The following is a 19,283-nucleotide window of genomic DNA, read 5'->3' as shown; positions in this document are numbered from 1 at the left end:
ATTGCACTCAATTACTCACATGGCTTGCTGATAACTAATTTTCCCAACTGGGTTTCAATCTTTTCTACATAATCCTCAGACAACCAAAGAAAAATAATCGTTGAAGAACAGCCACCATCAGTTTTCCACCAGCCAAATCTTCTTAGATCTAGGGTATTCACTGTCAGCTGAATGTTCTTAAGCGACACTATAGAAAACAGAATTCAAAAGAACCATACTCTTAACAGCCATAGATAAAGTCATACATGTTACAGTAATTACATGCTGAGAGGTATGACAGAGTGTGTTAACATAGTACTTATAGATTTTATTCCTTGCATTGCATAAAATACTGAGAATTCAATATTAAAGTCAGTTACATCAAACTGTGTAAAACAAAGTCACCAAATTGTAACACAAAAATCTAAACACCTGCATGCAGGATTCCTCCTGAAAAAAGTTGGGTTTTTTCCTCAAAATAACCACAGTTAGTACCTACAAATATGGAAAAAAGAATACTACAAATCATTAATTCCTATTTGCTTTCAGTCAACTCAACTCAGAACTGCTCAAACCCTTTCCTACCACACATCATCTTTGGGAATCAACTGAATGCAAATCTGTAGTTATATTCCTCTTAGCTTTAGTCTATTCATACATTTTTGTAAACCTAAGGATCTAAAACCCTAATCTGAAAAGCTGAATATTTCACCTCAAAAACATGCATAGTCATATCTACTACAGTTCAACACCATGGGAGGCAAGCCATTAAAATGACAATTCATGTTAAAAGTACAAGAAGCTGCTAAGTTATTAATGCTTACACTATAGACACTAGAACTTTTATTTATTGAAAAACATAAATAATTAAAAACTATCTAATGTCTTTGTGAAGTAAGATTATAAATTATTCATAACAGAAATACATACTTAGCATTCTAATGCCATACTTTACAGATACAGTTAAGAGAAGGCTAAAGAAAAGAAAATTCTCTTACCCTGAAATGGGATCACAATATTCTTCATTGTAAACTGAAATAAGATTAAAAAATATATACATTAGTTTGCATTTTACAAATTGAGTAAAACAATATATGGATTTTTAAATATCTGCACATCTTTCCTTATAGTGAAATAAACTGAAAATAACATAGTAGAATCATTCAGGTTGGAGAACACCATTAAGCTCAAGTCAAATATGCTTAGCTTGAGACTTCATATTGCCTATTTCACCTAAAACAACATTCCTAAAGACATTGCAGAACCTAAAGGACAGCAAGTAACTTTCAGAGATGCAATGTACTGAGAAATAAGCACAAAGCTGCAGAACTGCCTACAGGCTCCTTAAAAAGGAGAGAAAAGATGAGCACTCAGGACAGAAGGAGCTAAAGCAACCTCTGAGAAGCCATCAGATGCACTGCATGAAGTCAGGACATGATAGAAATGGTTCAACACTGGGGTGCTACTTTACATCAACCTTCGAATTAAAAGCCTTTCAAGATTCCACTTGCACTGCTGCTATGTTAAAGAGATTTTGCTAAACAAAGAGAGCTTTATTGTCACTTTGACAAAAGGTTATATACATTAACACAGGAGGTTTCCCCTGTGTTACCACTAAGGAAAATTTCTACTTTACACCTAAGAGCATTGATCCTAAAATTATTTCAACTCATCTTTCAAATTATTTTTGCCTATTAATTTAGGAAATTTCCATGAAATGTTTTTGGAACTGCTGTTTTGTGAGAAGCTGAAATTGTTATTACAATCCAAGACTTCAAAATGTCTTGCTGAAGGCAAAAGAAGATAGGTTCAAACATTTCTTTTTCAGTTGCAATATATAGAGAATGAACCTGGTCAAAAACCTGTTGAAACTCCTGGGAGCTGGTGCTCCATTTAAAGCACATCTTCACTTATGTTTCTACACCCTGTGAGTAGCACATTGTCTATACACTAATGCTTTTAGTATTGTTTTTATGCTCTTTGAAGCCACAAAGTAAGCAATTTTCTGTTTAAAGGCAAAAGCATGGTATATATCTTAACTCTGGTCATTATGGACTACTTTATTAGAACATGGTTACTATTTCTGAGAAAAGTAATTAGTCTTTAAGTGAAGTTAATTGGCCACTAACATGGCCATTTTTTTCTGTTAGAATTCAATAAAAACGTTCTCGGTATGACTTGTGTTACAGTACAGCATTTATGCAGAACCTTTACACATGAAAACTGAGGCCACAGCAAATCACAGTTAGCTTTTCTACTGACAGCAATCCAAATGTACAAGGCAATAGACCACACACTCCATTGTTTAGCCAAAGGAATTCAATGCAACAATAATAAAAACTCTGTGCTTCCACACTAAGTACCACTGACTTTGTTTAACTAGAATTTTTAAATATTCACAAAATATCATAATAGAACAACTTACCCTAGCAGGACCTGTTGATAAACACTTAAATTTCCCAATGTGTAGTCTATCAAATTCAACATCCACCGCCAGGTTCATCTGCTTTCTAGGTGTGCTTCCCGAAGGCAAGCTGAGAGGACATTTATCTTCAACTGACTCTGTTAAAAACTGGAAAAAAAATGTATTTGCTACGGGACTAGTTAGATACACCCCTCCTGTAACCTCAGGAATATTTTTCTTCATGCTTGTAAGAACTGACTCCCAAAGCCAGCTTCCACATAAAGAATGCATATGGAAAAGCTCTAAGTGTTATTACATCCATTACTGACAATTTCTTTAAGGGTCTAACAGTACCTTGCTACACCTCCATTACCAAGACATGATCTGTGCTCTTGACTTGGTTCTAAATTAGTAAAAACTCAAACAACAGAGCAACAAAATAATACCCTTCTTTTCATATCAAAGCTTCAGGATCCAATTCAATGCTTATGATTGAATTAATTCACCTATGAGAAGAGGCAGCAATGGCTCTTCTGACTTGTTTCAGGATTACAGAGATAACCCAGATCCAGGTCAAAGCAAGCAGCCAAAATCTAATCAAATCCAAAATGGGGCAACAACCTTTATGGCTACTTTTAGATTCAAGTTCTATAGCTAGCCAGACAGGAAAGGGAGCTTTACCCTATCTCTGTCTGCAGTCAACAAAGATCCTTGAACGTCTATATGCACTGAATTACAACAGAGGATTGGATGACAAAAAAACCTATGATCAACGTAAAACATGGTGTGAAAACAAATTTTTCCACAGATGTATCTTCATCATGTCTGTTTCTAGCTCACATTACTATTTGATCCTTCCTGTTTTCTGATATTAAACACTTCCAAAAGTTTATTTTTAAAATAGGAAATACACTGTGTGTTGCAAAAACACCCAAGCTTCACAACCACAGATATTCTCTGAAGACGTCCAGAATTCTATCTCTGAAATAAATTACTGCAACTTCTGCTTGTGGCTGGGACCATAATAAACAATCATTTTCTATAACACACATTACAGAAGTAAATTAAAGGCTTGGCATAACAATACATAGGCCAAAAACTGGAGTACCTGCTCTGTGTGACTTTTCATCTTGTCTTCTAATTGCTTGCCTGAGAAACAGAAGTCAGACTGCTGGCCTGTTTCTTTATTTTCAGTGATAAATAATTCAGTGATGTTATCCTGCATCAGCTCTGTGCATTGTGGTTCAGGAGGTCCATCTTCATCATCACTGGAAAGGACGACTAAAAAGGAAAAAACAAGGAGACATATACTACAAATTAAAGACAGGAGAGTATTTCATTCCCTGTGGATTTCAGACAAGTAAAGAATTCTCTCTTGCAGTATGTGATATTAAAGTACACTGCTCAAAACAGCCAAGATCTGCGTCCATGGAATTGTAGGCAACAAGCACTGCTTTGCATCTTTATGAACACCTTTTATCCCAGATCCTCAAAATTATTTGGCTACTAAATGAAACAGGACACAGCACAGCTGCTTCAAAGAAGAGAATAATTTTTCTCAGTTTTAGCATCATTAAAAAGTAAAAGCTCAGTTTTTCCATAGCCACAAAATCAGCTGAAAAAAGAGGATTGAAATTTGAGAATCTTGCTGTCTATCCTGTTTCCCAGGTACAAGACCCTGACAGCAGCCACTGTTCTCTAACCTGTACAATGCATTAGAAGCAACATGATGCCAGTCTTCAATCTTTTGTTGCATTTGTCTCAACTAGCCAGTTACACTCGAGTTCTCCTAGTGCCTAAGTGTACCACCAGTAATTGTCATCAGCACAGACATAGTACATACTTGGGTCAATGGAAACAAGTTGCTGATTACCCCTGCAGATTCTGTTCCGCAGCTTGCTCAGGTGCTCAGATTTGTCCATCTTTAATTTCCTGATCGTACTAATTTGTGCTGAAATCACATCCTCACTGGTGGCAGAAAGCTGCTTCTTTGACGAATTTCTCAGAGGAGACTCAGAGCCAGATTCCTCTGTGCAGCTGTGAGGAGCCCTTAAGTGGTTGTGGGTGGAAGTATCTTTAGAGTCTCTCTCTGCTGGACAATCTGGCACCAGAATAGTATTAGATCTGTGATCTTGTCCATCCTCACAGGGTATTCTGCTGCCAGGAGACTGAGTTGAACCCAAACTTTGTTCTTCCTAGAAACAGGAATCAGAGACAGGATATAAGTTTATTTCTTGACATTTCCAGACGGTTCAGATCAGTGATCACTGATATCTAGGTGCGTGCTAGAAAAAATAATTATAGCTTAACACAGTGACATTTAATGCTCAATTCAGGATAGTTTCTCCCTCCTCATATTCCAAACATTATTATTACATAAAGGCACGAGGGACAACCTTTAAAAGGCTAGAATGACCCCCATTCAAATTGAATAAGGAACTATTTCTGATTTTTAGCAGCTCTGTCAGTGTCAGACATGGAGAGACCAGTAATCAGTGTTCTCTTCTTTACTTTACAGAAGTGTGGCTTGGTCAGCTAAGTTTAGCAGGTTCAGTAACTGCCTGTCTCTGTAGGGTTTAAATCAGAAGGTTACAGAGATGCCTTTACTGTATTCAAATGCTTGAATATAAATCACACTTTGTACTTGACTGATTCCCTCAGTCTTTTATGTGTTGGGGTTTTTTTCAAATACTAATGATGGATAAGAAGAAAACTTTAGGGAAAAGTACAATAGACTAAGGAGGAATGAAAAAGATGACATCTGCAAGATTTCAATAATCTCAGGTATACTTTGCAGTTTTGCTATTAAAGTCCCTAATTCTAGAACATCTGTGAAAGAAGCTTTACTTACGTAGCTAAATGCCTTATTTTCAAAATTGTTTTAATCCATGCTCCTGTCTGAAGGAAACACTGTCATTCATCTTTCACAACCTTTCTGCTACAATAAGCATATTGTGATGATGGAGACAGAAGCATATTTACTCACTTTTTGTGGTGCATCACTGAACTACTCTCCCTCAACAGGCAATACCTGCTAATATACCTGTATAATAAACCCTGTTTATTAGCATAATCCTTTTATTTGGGATGTTGCTACTGCTGCTACTGAAGTGTGTGTGAAGGTGTGCACACAAACACATACTTTAAAATTAAGTGCAACTTACAGAGAGTACAAGTGACTTTTCTGGAATGTGTGCATTACAATCATCAGAAATATGGCCACTATATCTTCTTTTCCTTTTCTCAGGATCAAAAGAACCTGATTCCTTCTGACTCAGAGTAGTGCTATTCATGTGTCTGCTCCTCTTCTCCAGTTCACCACAGTGCTTGTTTTCTGTGTAAAGAAAAAAAAAAAGTAATGTATTGTCCTTAAAAACCTATACATTTCTTCACATCATTTATGTCTTATATAAAATGCATGGAAGCAAGTATCCTCCACAGTAAGTTCTTTCCTTTTTTAATTGTATGTGGCTGCCAAAACATATTCCCTAAAATTACTATTATTTTTGCATAATTAGTTAAGGATATAACCAAATTCATAGCTCCCTTCCAAGCAAGAATTAGCACTTTATACTCCACAGTCTTTCTTCAATCTTCTGCCAAATGCAATATTCTCAACTTCCTGTTCTAATCTGCAAATATTAGTAACTAGTATAAAAAGACAGCACATTATGCCTGAAGACTGAGCATAGGGGTCATAATTCTTCAGCAGTGAAATCAAATATTGTCTAGCATGAACATTTTAGCAGGGTTCACAAACCATTGAGCATTCTTAACAGATTACATCCTTTATTATAAGACTTTTTAGAAAAATCAAGATTATAACAGTGCAGTGAGGCTGCACTCAGTTTCATTTTTCTTCCACAGATTTGGTTCACCATAGCTTTATCCCTGTTTAAAACCGGGCATTTGATGTATTATTCCTGTACCTGTAAAAAACTGCATTTTGAAGAAACACATACGCTGTGAGCAACAACCTAATTTATTTCTGTGCTCTTCTCATAATAGTAGAGTATAAAAGGAAAATGTCCCAACACTCTCCAAAAACTGCCAGATGACTGCTCACTACAAACCTTTCCTCTGCAGTTCTCGTCTTCTAAAAGTGACAGCATTAGTTTTTTCTGGTTCCTTAGAAGTCTTGGTCAATTTACACAGTTCATCATCTGTCTTTCTCAGGCAACGTTCAGACCTGTAAATAATATTAACTATGACTTATCTTTAATTTTGTAAAAATACTGAATAAGAATCCCAACAGAAACAAGAGTCGGTCAGACTACAAACTTCTGCCTCTCCCATAAACATGTGGACCTTGGCAAATGAAACACAAATTAATTCAGTCCAGTTGTGGAACTACACAGAGACTCCAATATTATTAATTAAACAGACACTTCTAAAAAGCACAGTATGAGAATCTGACATGCTTGAGATCAGACACTGAAACATTATTTTGCTGTAAAAAAGCAACAAGAACACATTAAAAAAAAACCAGTCAGTTAACTATCCTTGCCTTTGTAATGAATATGGTGGGAATGTAGTATATTTTTAATTTAGATTCAGAACTGCTAGTAGAATCCATTGAGTAAGATCCTGCAATGCGAAATTATTTGAAATAGAAATTCCTGCTCAAAAGGGCCTGAAACAGTAACTTTAAAGGAGGTGGAGAGGGATGGGACATAGAAAGAAAGAAAGAAAAAAAAGAAACAGAAAAGGATTACAGTACTTAATCCAAATAGATTTTGTGTTCATAGTTTTATAATGTGGTTAACTCAGAATGTTTCAGTCTCAAATTTTCAAAGAGCTAAGTGATCATCACAGTGTCTGACATCACTGACAGCCAAGCTTCAACTCATAAAAGTCATCACCCGCCACATCAAAAAAACATTCTTGACATCTCTAACTAGACCAAAACTGTTGGACACTTTCTGAACAGATGCCTGATCTTTAGTGATGTATCTGTAGATTGCAGTATCAGTGCTCTTTGGGAATTCTGCAAAGACAAAGATTTCCAGAGGGTTCTGATACTACAGTGATGAATGCTGTGAAAAAATTACTGATTATCTTTCCATTCACAAAGAATAATGAATTTTACCACATACAGTAGTAGTTTTCAGTAAGTGCTATTGCTAATTCTGTATATGGAACAAGAGTCTTCCATACACTGGGCAGCCGACTACAGAAAACTTTATTTTGGAACCCACACCTCTCTCAACTTTCGGGCATTTTAACAATAGAAAGCACCTGAATAGGGTTGTTTCAGCCAATAGATTTTCCTAAACATATTTGCTTTGTACATAAATTCTGCACATTTTATTTTCAATTCATTCCAGCTTTGCTGATAATTCAGTTTTAAATGCACCCATTAACCAATATATGCATCACCTATGAAGGTATAAGTATATATTTACAATGTATTTTGTAAAGTGTTCTTAACAACCATGAGAAACAAGTACTTTAAACACTTTAAAACCCACCTCAAATTCATTAGTTATACCGACAGGCCAGTGCTCAGTTAAATAAATGCATTTCACACTGGGTTGCAGAAAAGCAACAAAAATCCACCAATTCTGTAATACCAAGAGCAAGAATGGAGAGGGAGCTGGCAGTAAGATCTAGCTGGTAGAGATAAGTTGACTTATTACCACCCTGTTCTGAGGACACACAATTCTGACTTGATCTGAAATTTCCACAGTACAAAAGTAGCACAATTTTCAGCAATACAAAGCATGCATTCTAGCTACTCTGATGGTACAAAAGACTCTCTGTATGACCATGTGCATATAGATGCATAACACTTACAAGGGGGGAGCTTTTATTAGTCTCCTCCAAAGAAGAGACCCCAAAAAAATCAGTGCCAAGTGTGTGTAATGCAGTGACTTTACTTACAGTGAGGTGACCAGGATCAAGCCATGACTTTGTTGAAATCATTCCTAAATTCTCCATTTCCCATATGGTATCTATTACAAATTGCACTAAAGTGCTGGTCACTAGGGAAGGGTGAAAAATCATCCTAATGTTGGTTCCTGATAACATGCCTTTTACACAATGCGTTAGAAAACCATGTAACAGGAACAGAATATTAATCACTCAAACAATGAACCACTCCAAATCTAAAGCAAGTTGAGTTCACAACTACTAAAAAAAATTACTAGCTCAAACCATTCTTGTGCTTAATATATGATACTGTGCTCCAGATATGAGCTGGAAACAATACACAAGATGCACCCTCAGATTTAGAGAGCTAAATACAAGAAATCATGCTTTCCTCTCTATAAATCCACTACCCCCATCATCCAAAACTTTACAAAGTGAAAAAATCAGATACTAGAAAATTGATCTTAAAGATTTTGCAATAAAACAAAAACAAAACCAAAAAACCACCAAAACCCCTAAACTCACAAGAATCCAAACAAACACCCCAAACTTTAGTATGCCTTAAGTTACAGAAAACAATTAGCAACATATATGATGCTTTAAAATGAGACAGCCTATTAAACTGTTCTCTCTAAATATCTCATTTAAATTGCAACTTTGTCAGGTTAATTTAAGCAGCAATGGGTAACACAATAGGAAAAAAAAAAAAAAAGGAATTGCTATTAATTTCAGTTCTCTAAGCTGCTGATGTATCAGAATAAGGAATATGACTGACTTTTCTCAACTTTAACCTGGGAATTGTTAATTACTCCTGCCTTAAAAAAACCCCCACATCATTCTTCTCTTCTTCGTCTTTCCATTGTCTTCCTCAGAATTTCCTGCTATTTTCTCCTGTGGAAAATTTGCTGTTGAGCAAAGATGTAGCCATGACAGACAAAAGGAGACAGCTTACTTCGAATGCAACTTCCATCTTAGACCAAAACAGATGTTATTTAATTTTAATATCTGATTTCTGCTAGTTTTATATGCCAAATATTACTGTGATGCTCAGTCAACCTAAATATAGGAAGAAAAGATGAAAAGTAGATATTAAGTGGTAAGAGGACACACATAGCCCTTAACCAAAGCCACCCTGTTAGGAATACTGAGACCACCAGTGGGTTAATGTGAAAAGAAATTTATTATCACAGAGAGGAATTTGAAGATACTTTGCAAAAGTAGTTATTTGAAATCATGCTAGAACATACTAACACCCACAGAAAAGCAAGATTTTGGTTCTGGACACAGAACCAACTTAGATGTGTTTGAATTACTTGTGCATCTTCCCAAATCAAAACAGTGATCTATTGCAAACAGAAATTCCTTCTAAGAAAGGAAAGTAGCCCTTTAACACCAGGTCCAGCAAACCAGAACAAATGTAATGTTAAAATGGCCCATTGGAGAAGCATGTTAGTTTGCACTCAGGAAACTGACCCCTTGATTCAAGGAAAGAGTAGAACAAAAGCTGTTTCAGGGAAATTCTTTTCCATTGTGAAGTTATGTCATTTCAGGAAGACTGGCAAAATCAGCAGTAACATACCTTTCAGAAGGAAAAGAACTTTCATGAGGAGAACTTAATATTTGACATGTCTGTAGGCTGGCAACAGCTGATGAGGGTAGTTGGCCCGATTGCAATTTGTCAGCAGCTGGTAAATTTGCATCAATTATTACGTGGCTGTCTATGTACTTTCTTCCAATTTTCGTACTCAGGACGTTCGTCAAGATAACTTTGGGTTGCCTGCCATACATATAACAGTAAATCATAAGTACTGCACTGAACTCTAGAGGAACAAACTTCTTGTTAAATTCATGTATCCTAGGGTCTTGATAATCGAACATCAGTATTTTTAGTCCCCTATAGCCAAAAAAAAAACCAACAAAACCAAAATCTCATTAAGAAACTTAAAATACAGGGAAAGCAGATAAACACAAAAGACAACCAGGGTAAGAAAAACTAGCCACGTGATTTTACCTTAGCCAGATACAACGCACACTGCATTGCCTCTAACGTATCATGTAGTATTTTTTAAAAACTGGTAAATATTTATCTCTAAAAAGCTTTCACGCAGTATCTGTACACATTTCTCAGAACTCTGGAACAAACAATCTTGATTTTCCTGTGAACAAGAAGCCTCCAGTAAAACAGAGTAAATTTTCTAAAGCATTTAGTGAACAGGTAGAAAAGTAGCACGTACACAAAAGGTAGCATTAGATTTTATTTCACTTCTCAACTATGAGGTGGCACTCTACAGTATAGCAAGGCTCAGAAAAATACCCCTGGGTGTTAAAACAGACAAGCATCAAAAATAAGCCAAGCAGAAATATGAAGATGCAATTCCCACTTGAACACATACGATGCGTAAGAGCAATGCAACTTGCTTCAAACAATGCCACTGCAGCCAGCCTGTTGTATAGACCATGATTTATCCACTTCCTTTCTCACACTGGGATTTTAATTTTACCACTTCCATTGCAATTTATTTTGGATTAGGTTGTAAGGCTATGGCCTTTTAAAATCTGTTTTGAACAACACTGCCTTTTAGGTATTGACTGCATAATTCTCCTGTTGTCTGTATTCATCCACAGAGCACACTCCAGCACAGACTACATGATGCCTGGAGAGCACTCAGATCTCCTCTTGCACCAAGATGTAAATAAATTTGCTTTTAATCAGGAGACCACCTTCCAGGTAAGATTGTAGAGATCCACAGGGGACAAACAATCAAAGAGATACAACTTAAAGAGGAAAAGTTTAATACTGAAAAACATGTAGACTGGATGTAACCTCCAATAAAGGAAACCCCTAAACTGTCGGTCATCAGAAGCTCAGAGAGAAAACCCAGAGAATAAAGCATTCACTCTAGCCATACTTTTCCCTCAATATCTACAATTCACCATTGCTTGCAGGGGTGCAAAGAAGACACTAGACTTGATATGCTTTTATTCTGACCATTTATGCCAGTTTTCCCATTTTCATGAGTAGTCTAAAGCACTAACAGTGAAAATACACCTCAATATCTTCTCTGAGAAAACGGATGCAGTTAAATTCAAGTGTATTCTTTTCATTAAAATAAAAAAAACAAAAAAACAAAAAAACAAAAAAACAAAAAAACAAAAACCAAAAACATTTTGAGAAACCAATGGCTAAATTAGAATTAATTGGTCTTGACAGTACAGGACCATCTAGAAGCCACTTGGTCAGAAAAAAACACTACTGCATGCCTGGCAGCATCTCTCTCAATGATTATCTAAAGGAACCAGGTACAAGTGAACTCAGTGAAGTGAGATAAAATACAGTTCATTAACAGGGTGGTACAATAAAGAACACTTTCTCATGAAGAAATAACTGCAAGGAAAATTACTTTGTTTAGTGACATGAGGCAAAGACAACATACCTTTTAGACAGAAAAAGACTTTGGAGAGTAGGGTTTAAAATCTGCCATATCTTTACGCTGGCAGCAGATGATGAGGGTGCTTGATCTGACTGCAGCTTGCCAGCATCAGAAAAATTAACACCAGTTTTAGGTTGCGCCTGCGAATATTTTCTTCCTATTTTCATCCTCAGGACATTCGTCAAGATAACTTTGGGTTGCCTGCCATACATATAACAATACATTAATAATAGGGTGCTGAGAACTTTTTAAGTCACATGAATTCAATAAAGATATTCCATGAGTTCACTGTCTCTGCATCATATCTTCTAGAATTAAGGTCACTGCCCTGACAATTTACTAAGTAGTTCTCTTTGGAGAAGAGCAACCACAAACTCATCTTTTCATCAGGACAACCTTTCAAGGTTTCTTCTTCTGGCATGAATGACTAACATATCAATATGCAATTCTGAAAAGGTAAACTTTCAGTGCAAAAAGCACTGAAATGGAAATTTTGGTGCATCTTGTTATCACAAAATGTTGGAAGTGGTGTTACTACAGCCTTACAAGCTATTCTGAAAGTGTACACTTGACTATTTGCAGGATATGAAAACAAGTACTCATTTCATGGCACCTTATTTCAAAACCATGAATATTATGTGTTCCCATATAGCAGATTAATCATGATCTTGCTGGGGGGAAAAAGGTCAAGAAGTTAGTACAAATCTCCCAGTTCTGAAGCTCCAACTATTTCTATTCATTTTCACTAAAACAGATCACTTAGAATTATGAATTACAAAGTCAGTAAAAATGCCCTACTAAAGTTCTTTAAAGAAGTATCTATACTTTGGTAATTCTGCTAGATTGGTACTGAGTCTTCACATGAAGAATTAATTCTGCAATATGGCCAGAAATTTAAACAGTTTTCTTACAGAAATGTAAGGGTTGGAAAAGATCTCCAAGATCAACAAGTCCTCAACTGAATACCACCATGCCACTAAATGATATTGCAAACTGCCATGTCTACTTGTTTTTGAACACTTTCAGGGATGGTAACTCCACCACCTCCCTGGGCAGGTTATTCCATTGCTTAACCACTCTTTCAGTGAATAAATTTTTCCTAATATCCAACCTGAACCTCCCCCAGCACAACTCAAGTACGTGTCCCCTTGTCCTGTCACTGGTTGTCTGAGAGAAGAGACCAGCTCCTACCTTGCCACAACCTCTTTTCAGGTAGTTTTAGAGAGTGATAAGGTCTTCCTTCAGCCTTCTTTTCTCCAGACTGAACAAGACCAGCTACTCCTCACAGGAATTATGCTCCAGATCTTTCACCAGCTCCATTGCCTTCTCCAGACTCGCTCCAACACTTCAAAGGCTTCTTATAATGAGAGGCCCAGAACTGGACACAGCACTCGAGGTGTGGCTTCACCAGTGCTGAGTACAGGGGGGCAATCACTGCCCTGATCCTGCTGGCCACACTACTGCTGACACAGGCCAGGTGCCACTGGGTACACTTTGGCTCATGTTCACCTGCTGTTGACCAGCACAACCAAGGCCTTTTCCACCAGGCATCTTTCCAGCCACTCTTTCCCTAGCCTGTAGTGCTGCATAAGGTGGTTGTGACCCAATGGCAGGACCCAACTTCAGCTTATTGAATTTATAAGCTGATAAGCATTATAAATCATAGAAAATTTGTCAGGATTTACTTTATTTTCAAACCTCTGAGAACTGGACTTGTTTTCCAAGGGCTGGTCCTACGAAGACACTGCAGTTCAGGCTAATATGTTGGTTTTAAAAGATTACTGAGGTGAGAATTGGGTTTTTTTTCTACTGCATGTCTTGAATAACAACAAAAAAAATTGTTCTCGCTGTAGAGCAAGTATCCTTTTAATAGCTAGGAAAAAAACTTACTAGCTGTTACACACATGCTACAGTAACATTTCTTAAGCAAAGGGCTGCCATTCCTCAGTGGGTTTACAACTCTGCCAGCAATTTTAATTGTCCCACTGACATGCTGCATTCAGATCAGCAGCCTGGTTACATAGCACCGAGTGGCAAATCAACACAGGTAGGGCATGAAAACTTTTGTGGCTGAAGGACAGACATGCTTGAACCTAAAAAAAGATCTGGAACTGCCATGCTAGTGAAACACAACAAACTTGGGGCAGATGTTTTATATAAGCCTTTTATTTTGCTCTTTCAATCGTTACTTCACTTTGAGACTTCTCTCCCTAGTTACTTACCATATTGACAAGATACATAACCCCTCACTGAACCTGAAAAGACAAATGTTCCTACACACAGCTTGGACAAGCTGCCTATAGGCTGGGAATGGCAGTCAGCCTGATGAGATCTCTGCACCCCTGAATGCCATAATGTGTATGCCATGAGCCGCTTTCTCCTAGAGCTCTGCTACGCCTTTCCCAGACCAGCGGTCTCTAAAATGTTTTAATCACACAGCCCTATCAGCAGTAAGTAGTTTGAGTATGTACCTTCTACAAAGTTGATTTAATTAAAATCTACAGAGATGTACTAGTGACAAGTTGATCTTAAACGTCTTTTCCAACCTCAATTCTATGACTATAAAACACACAAATAGTAAGTTTAAAAGGAATACAAGAAAGACAATATAAATATTTAGTAATTATACAACAAGACTTCCTTCCTGTACTCCAGTGAACTGTCTTGTACACACCACACTTTGTGCTGTGTACACTTTGTGGTTGTCTGTCTAGACAATGCACAATAAATCTAAATGGCTCCCTTTCAAAACTAAGTAACTTAAGCTCAAGTGAAGGCAGTTTCCTTCACTCTCTGAACTTCTCTTAGAAGTTTCCCAAAGGAAAACTGGTCGTAAAGAGCTAAAGTTTCATCTCAAAAGACAAAAAAAAGGGCACCAATAAAAAAGAACCCCAAAACCCACTTAAGGCACTCTGATGCCAAGGACACGGACCCAAGACAAAGCGTTATGTAACAGATTGGTTCTAATTAGCTATTGGAAAAACAATCCAGGGTTTCTCAGTTGAGACACTGGCTCTGTGGAGGGAATAAAAAGTCACATGGGCAAAGACAGTCTCATTTGAAGACCAACCTAAAGCACAGTAGCGCTCCAGAATGTTTTATGCAGTCTGGAAAAGGCAGGTGGACATTTGTTCTTTCACTAGTTCTGTATATAGCCTATGAATGTTAATGCAAAAAAGTGTTCCGAGTATGTGCCTCAAATATTGTAGATGTAATAGAGGCTTCTGCAACACTCTGAGGATCCAGAGATTGGAATTCATCTCAAGATATGCTTTAATTACTGAAAAGCTTAGAAAGTGAACACAGGTCCTGAGAGTCAGTCTATTAACATTAATGTCTTAAATAGTGGAGCTCAACTGTAGCAGCTTAAGTGAGCACATCCCAAGTCTGGCAAGTTCTTGATTCAGTACAGGAAGCAAGAGACTTATTTTCCTACAGAAGTCCCCACTGAATCAGAAGTTCTGGCTTTCCTCTGGACTTCTCATACACTGAGCTCACATATGAGCCACAGTTTAATACATCTGTAAGATCACCATTAAGAAGAGCTTATAGCAACCAGACTTCTACATCATTTATTGTTTGTCCACTGTAATGTATATTAGAAATAAGAAATAAATAAGCAATACCTAAGGAAATAGAGAATATATATATTTAAGAAATGTGACCAATTAAAAATTCAGCTTCACAAGAATCTATTGGACTGTTAAGAAAATTCACAACTACTGAAGCAGTTAAAGAAAATTTCAAGGCAAAAGTCATCAAGTAAATTTGGACAAGTTATCTTATAAAACTGGAAATTCACTCTTGCACTTTAAATTTCCTCCTTAAGAGACAAGAAACACCCAAACTACTTTTGATGGCCAGTTACTGAAGACTAAAGAACTGAAGTCACTTCAGCTCTTGGGATGCCAGAAGAGATGATGTAATGAAAGATTAATCCAGATTAAGCCAGATATTTCCCCTCCTCCTCTTCTAACAGGACTAAAAATTAAAAATCAAATCTTGAAGTAACTAAATGGTGTTTTTTCCTCCAAATAGAAAAAAGTTGTAGAAGTAGGCCCTAGCACTATGGATGTGATCCAGAAAATTGCTGCTTCTTAAAAACAAATGCTTTAAAATCATTATTGCAGGGGATCATGAGACAACATAAATGTGCTGTTCTCCATGGAACACTTCAGCTGTCCTGACTAAAAACAAGCCAAGCCTATCAATTTCCCAGATCTCAATTCTTTCAGTCTTCATTGTTCCACCTCACAGAAATGCCAGATATTTTTCTTTTTATTTCTCAAACACATGCTATCATAATGAAATTTTACTAAATTTAGGCTCAAACAGCAAGGTAATTAGTCCAGTGGGAACACACAATTAAAATAAAGACTCTGTGACCATGTATGATCAAGACTTGTAAATGTAACAGAAAATATTCCAACACTGAGTGTTTAAACAACATAATGACAAAAAAGTCCACAGCAGGAGGTAATTTCACTACCTATATTTTGTTGGCCACCTTGAAAATTCAGGTCTGACATCCTTTGCTCACACTCACATCAGGCTAGACCTTAACAGGCTCCAGGCTCCTCTGTAATTTGGTTTACTGATTGTTATTTGGCACTGAATTTGTAATGTTTTGCGTTCCTTTAATTTAAATGGGGTTTACAGATTTCAGGCAAGTACTTTTGCAAAAATGATCTTATAATTTCAAGCACACACACATACCCTGAAGCAAGTTTGGCTCTGGAAATCTATGCAAAGGAGAGGAACCTTCAACAAACAAGGAAGTCAATAGTATACATTGATCAGTGCCAGGCCAAGGCATCACTTCTTATCTGGTGCCAGGTTTGGACTGAAGTTCTTGAACTGGTTATGACCTAACCTTCAGAGCAGAAGAGTAGCATAAGAGCTTTCAATGGCTTCCCTTTCTGAAAGGGGAATGGCCTCTGGCAGTGTTTCTTGAAAATCATGGCATTAAGACTGGAAGTATAAAGATTCAGGGAAACACCTAAACTTAAGCCAGCCTGTACATCTGTAAACAATGGTTGGGACACAGATCCCTAAATTATCTGCTGAAATTGTCCCCAGAATAAAGTGAGCAACTCAAGCAAAAGACACTTCAAAAGACTAAAGTAAGTGCCAAGCAGAAAAAAGCAAAGTATACACTAAAAGCAAGTCCCACCAGCAGACCCAGCAAGTAATTTGTACAACAGTAAAACTGGAGGCATCTTGGTGAAAGAAAACCAAAGGCAATTATTTCTGTTTCTACAAGTACCTACCATAGTCTCTCATTTACCTCCCCAAAACTGAAAAAAATACAAAAGCAAAGGTAATGAAAACATACTTATGCATGTAATGATGGAATAAGCAAAAAACATATTATGAAAAATGCTGTTAGCTGCTCCCAGCAAGTCTCATATTGCTTTTCACAGGCAAAAAAGGAATTATCCTACCTTATAAACCACAGGAACAAAAGCTATTAGTTGTTTATATCTCTTTGGGGAAAATGTCTGACCTCTATTTCACACAATAGTCACAGCTGCTTGATATGGTTCCTTACTCAATGATCATATTGCGTACACACATATACTCACCAGTGCTGTACCTGCTGTCTCCAATTCATTCAAATTTGTATTAGAAAGTGATCAAAATAAGACCAGGAGGCTACTGACTCATTTGGGACTAAATTACTATTAACTGTATACACCACCATCTTCATGCCTATATTCTTTTACTAGTAAACCCAAGTTTTGGGAAATAAATATTTTGGCAGTGGGATGTCACATACCATTTGAGGGTTGTTGCCTCAGCTCTCACACAAGCTGAGGATCTGTCCTGTGTTTACAGAATAAAGCCACTGATAGACTTGACGTGTATTCAGCTATCTGAGCTTCTGCAGCAGATGCACAGCCCAGGAGCTCCTTGACCTTTCAGAGCCCAAAAGAACAATGTGATACACTATCATTAATGGGAAACTCTGATTGATACATTTACTGGCTACACCCGGTTGTGAGGAAAGCTTCTGATTGTCCCAGATTCAAGGTCCTGACCTTCCAGCAGCTGATGAGAAGTCAGTGACCAACAAACAGCAAGCATCAACATCCCTATGAACCTCCTTGCTTTGCTGGACTAGGTGGTTATTACTGACCAAATGCACTTGTCAGAGCAAGGGGGACCAGTATGTAAATGATTGCCTGACTGCTATATAAACAAAAACCTGACTGCTACGGGGCCAGTACTTGATTCAGCTGTGACATGTATTTCACTGAACATTTAAATTGCTGACCTGAAAGAATTGCACACATCTTATTTAAGTACTCCTTCCACCCTCCCCCCTAACTAGGGAACTAACCTGCCCCAGGAGCCGTCTCTGAGATCACAGACAAATCCCCTGACAGTCACCTTTCACAAGCCCAGGAGCAGACCTGTACAAGTGAGAGCAGCTGCAGTTGCTGCTACAAACCCCCCTGGTCTCACATCACAGCACAACCAACTACCAAATTTTGGAATCCAGAATTTAAGTTAAAAAACCCCCACCCATGTGAAGGTAGATTTGTGCTAATATATCTACTTTGTCCTTTCTGACTAAAATTAAGTGGCAATAACAATCCTGAAGCAACACTTTAGATGAAACATGCCTCCCTAAACATCTGAGATTGGCTCCTATCAATAAAGTAGACTGTTTTTAAAATACTAGAAGCTAATAGGAGTTTGTCATTAAGACTTATTTCCTGCTTTGCAATGCAAATAAAAAAAATCCTCACTGGGAATAAAAACTATTGCATCAGAAAGACTTGCAGCACACAACCTCACTGTTTCCTCTTCTGAATTTTGTCAGTTCTCAGACTCTTGCTCAACAAAAACCACCCCTTTAGAACATGTGTGCTCTTTCCACTTATGCAATGAGGTCACCATGTTGATTTTGACTTTCTGAGAAGCACTGAGTATCCAAATGGAACACTTAGTACAACCTCCGTTGCAGATAGGAGAGTAAATTTATTTTACAGAGAGCCTCCAGCTACTCTCTAGACGCACATCTTTTTTCAAGGAACTGAAAAATGCACATGTTTAATATCTGAATATTTGCTGTCTTTGTAGTCTAAATAATTTCTCACTATCATGAGAAAATTGGGCTGATAACAATTTGGGTAAAAATTATGGAACACCTATAAATGCTATTCACATATTGAAAAAAACATATATAACAGAAAATTAAAACACACCAGATCTAAAGTTAGCTTTAAAGAAACCAAACTCCTCAATGTCAAAAATCAGTTCAAAGTTTACTGAAAGACCTTTAGAGATTGATATCAGATATCAACTATGTCACAACACAAATAAAATTCAGAAAACTGCAATTAAATTCTGTAAGGCTGACCCTGTGAGCTGCTTCCTCAGTTAAAAGTTACTGACAGAAGCTTTTTGAGCTAAGTACATGTAAATTGACAGCTATGCCTCTGAGGAGGTATGAAAAATAAATTCAGCATCTTTTATAATTTCAGCTCTTCCCTGCAACACTTTGAAGCATTCTGAATATACAGACCAGGCTAAACAATGACTATTCATATATCTCAAACCCACAGAACTCAGCAGTGTCAAAATCACCT

At 37.2% G+C, this 19,283-nt stretch overlaps 1 protein-coding gene across 9 annotated transcripts in view; it reads right to left on the bottom strand.

Moving 5' to 3' along the window:
• SENP7 (SUMO specific peptidase 7) overlaps nucleotides 1-19,283 on the bottom strand; it is a 44,957-nt gene that overhangs the window by 17,844 nt on the left and 7,830 nt on the right. For 7 of the 9 annotated variants that reach the window (XM_048293809.1, XM_048293812.1, XM_048293813.1 and 4 more), the window contains 9 exons: nucleotides 11,689-11,886; nucleotides 9,834-10,031; nucleotides 6,457-6,572; nucleotides 5,548-5,717; nucleotides 4,227-4,578; nucleotides 3,492-3,664; nucleotides 2,405-2,551; nucleotides 978-1,011; nucleotides 20-187 (listed from right to left, as the gene is read on the bottom strand). In XM_048293809.1, the coding sequence (XP_048149766.1) occupies nucleotides 20-187; nucleotides 978-1,011; nucleotides 2,405-2,551; nucleotides 3,492-3,664; nucleotides 4,227-4,578; nucleotides 5,548-5,717; nucleotides 6,457-6,572; nucleotides 9,834-10,031; nucleotides 11,689-11,886 (1,556 nt within the window). The remainder of the gene's footprint in view (nucleotides 1-19; nucleotides 188-977; nucleotides 1,012-2,404; nucleotides 2,552-3,491; nucleotides 3,665-4,226; nucleotides 4,579-5,547; nucleotides 5,718-6,456; nucleotides 6,573-9,833; nucleotides 10,032-11,688; nucleotides 11,887-19,283) is intronic. The other 2 variants (XM_048293811.1, XM_048293816.1) reach the window with 2 other exon arrangements.

The sequence above is a fragment of the Corvus hawaiiensis genome, chromosome 2 (assembly GCF_020740725.1).
Source record: "Corvus hawaiiensis isolate bCorHaw1 chromosome 2, bCorHaw1.pri.cur, whole genome shotgun sequence".
Classification (NCBI taxonomy): domain Eukaryota; kingdom Metazoa; phylum Chordata; class Aves; order Passeriformes; family Corvidae; genus Corvus; species Corvus hawaiiensis.
The sequence above is the reverse complement of the archived record's forward strand: the minus strand, read 5'-3'. Positions and strand labels throughout refer to the sequence as shown.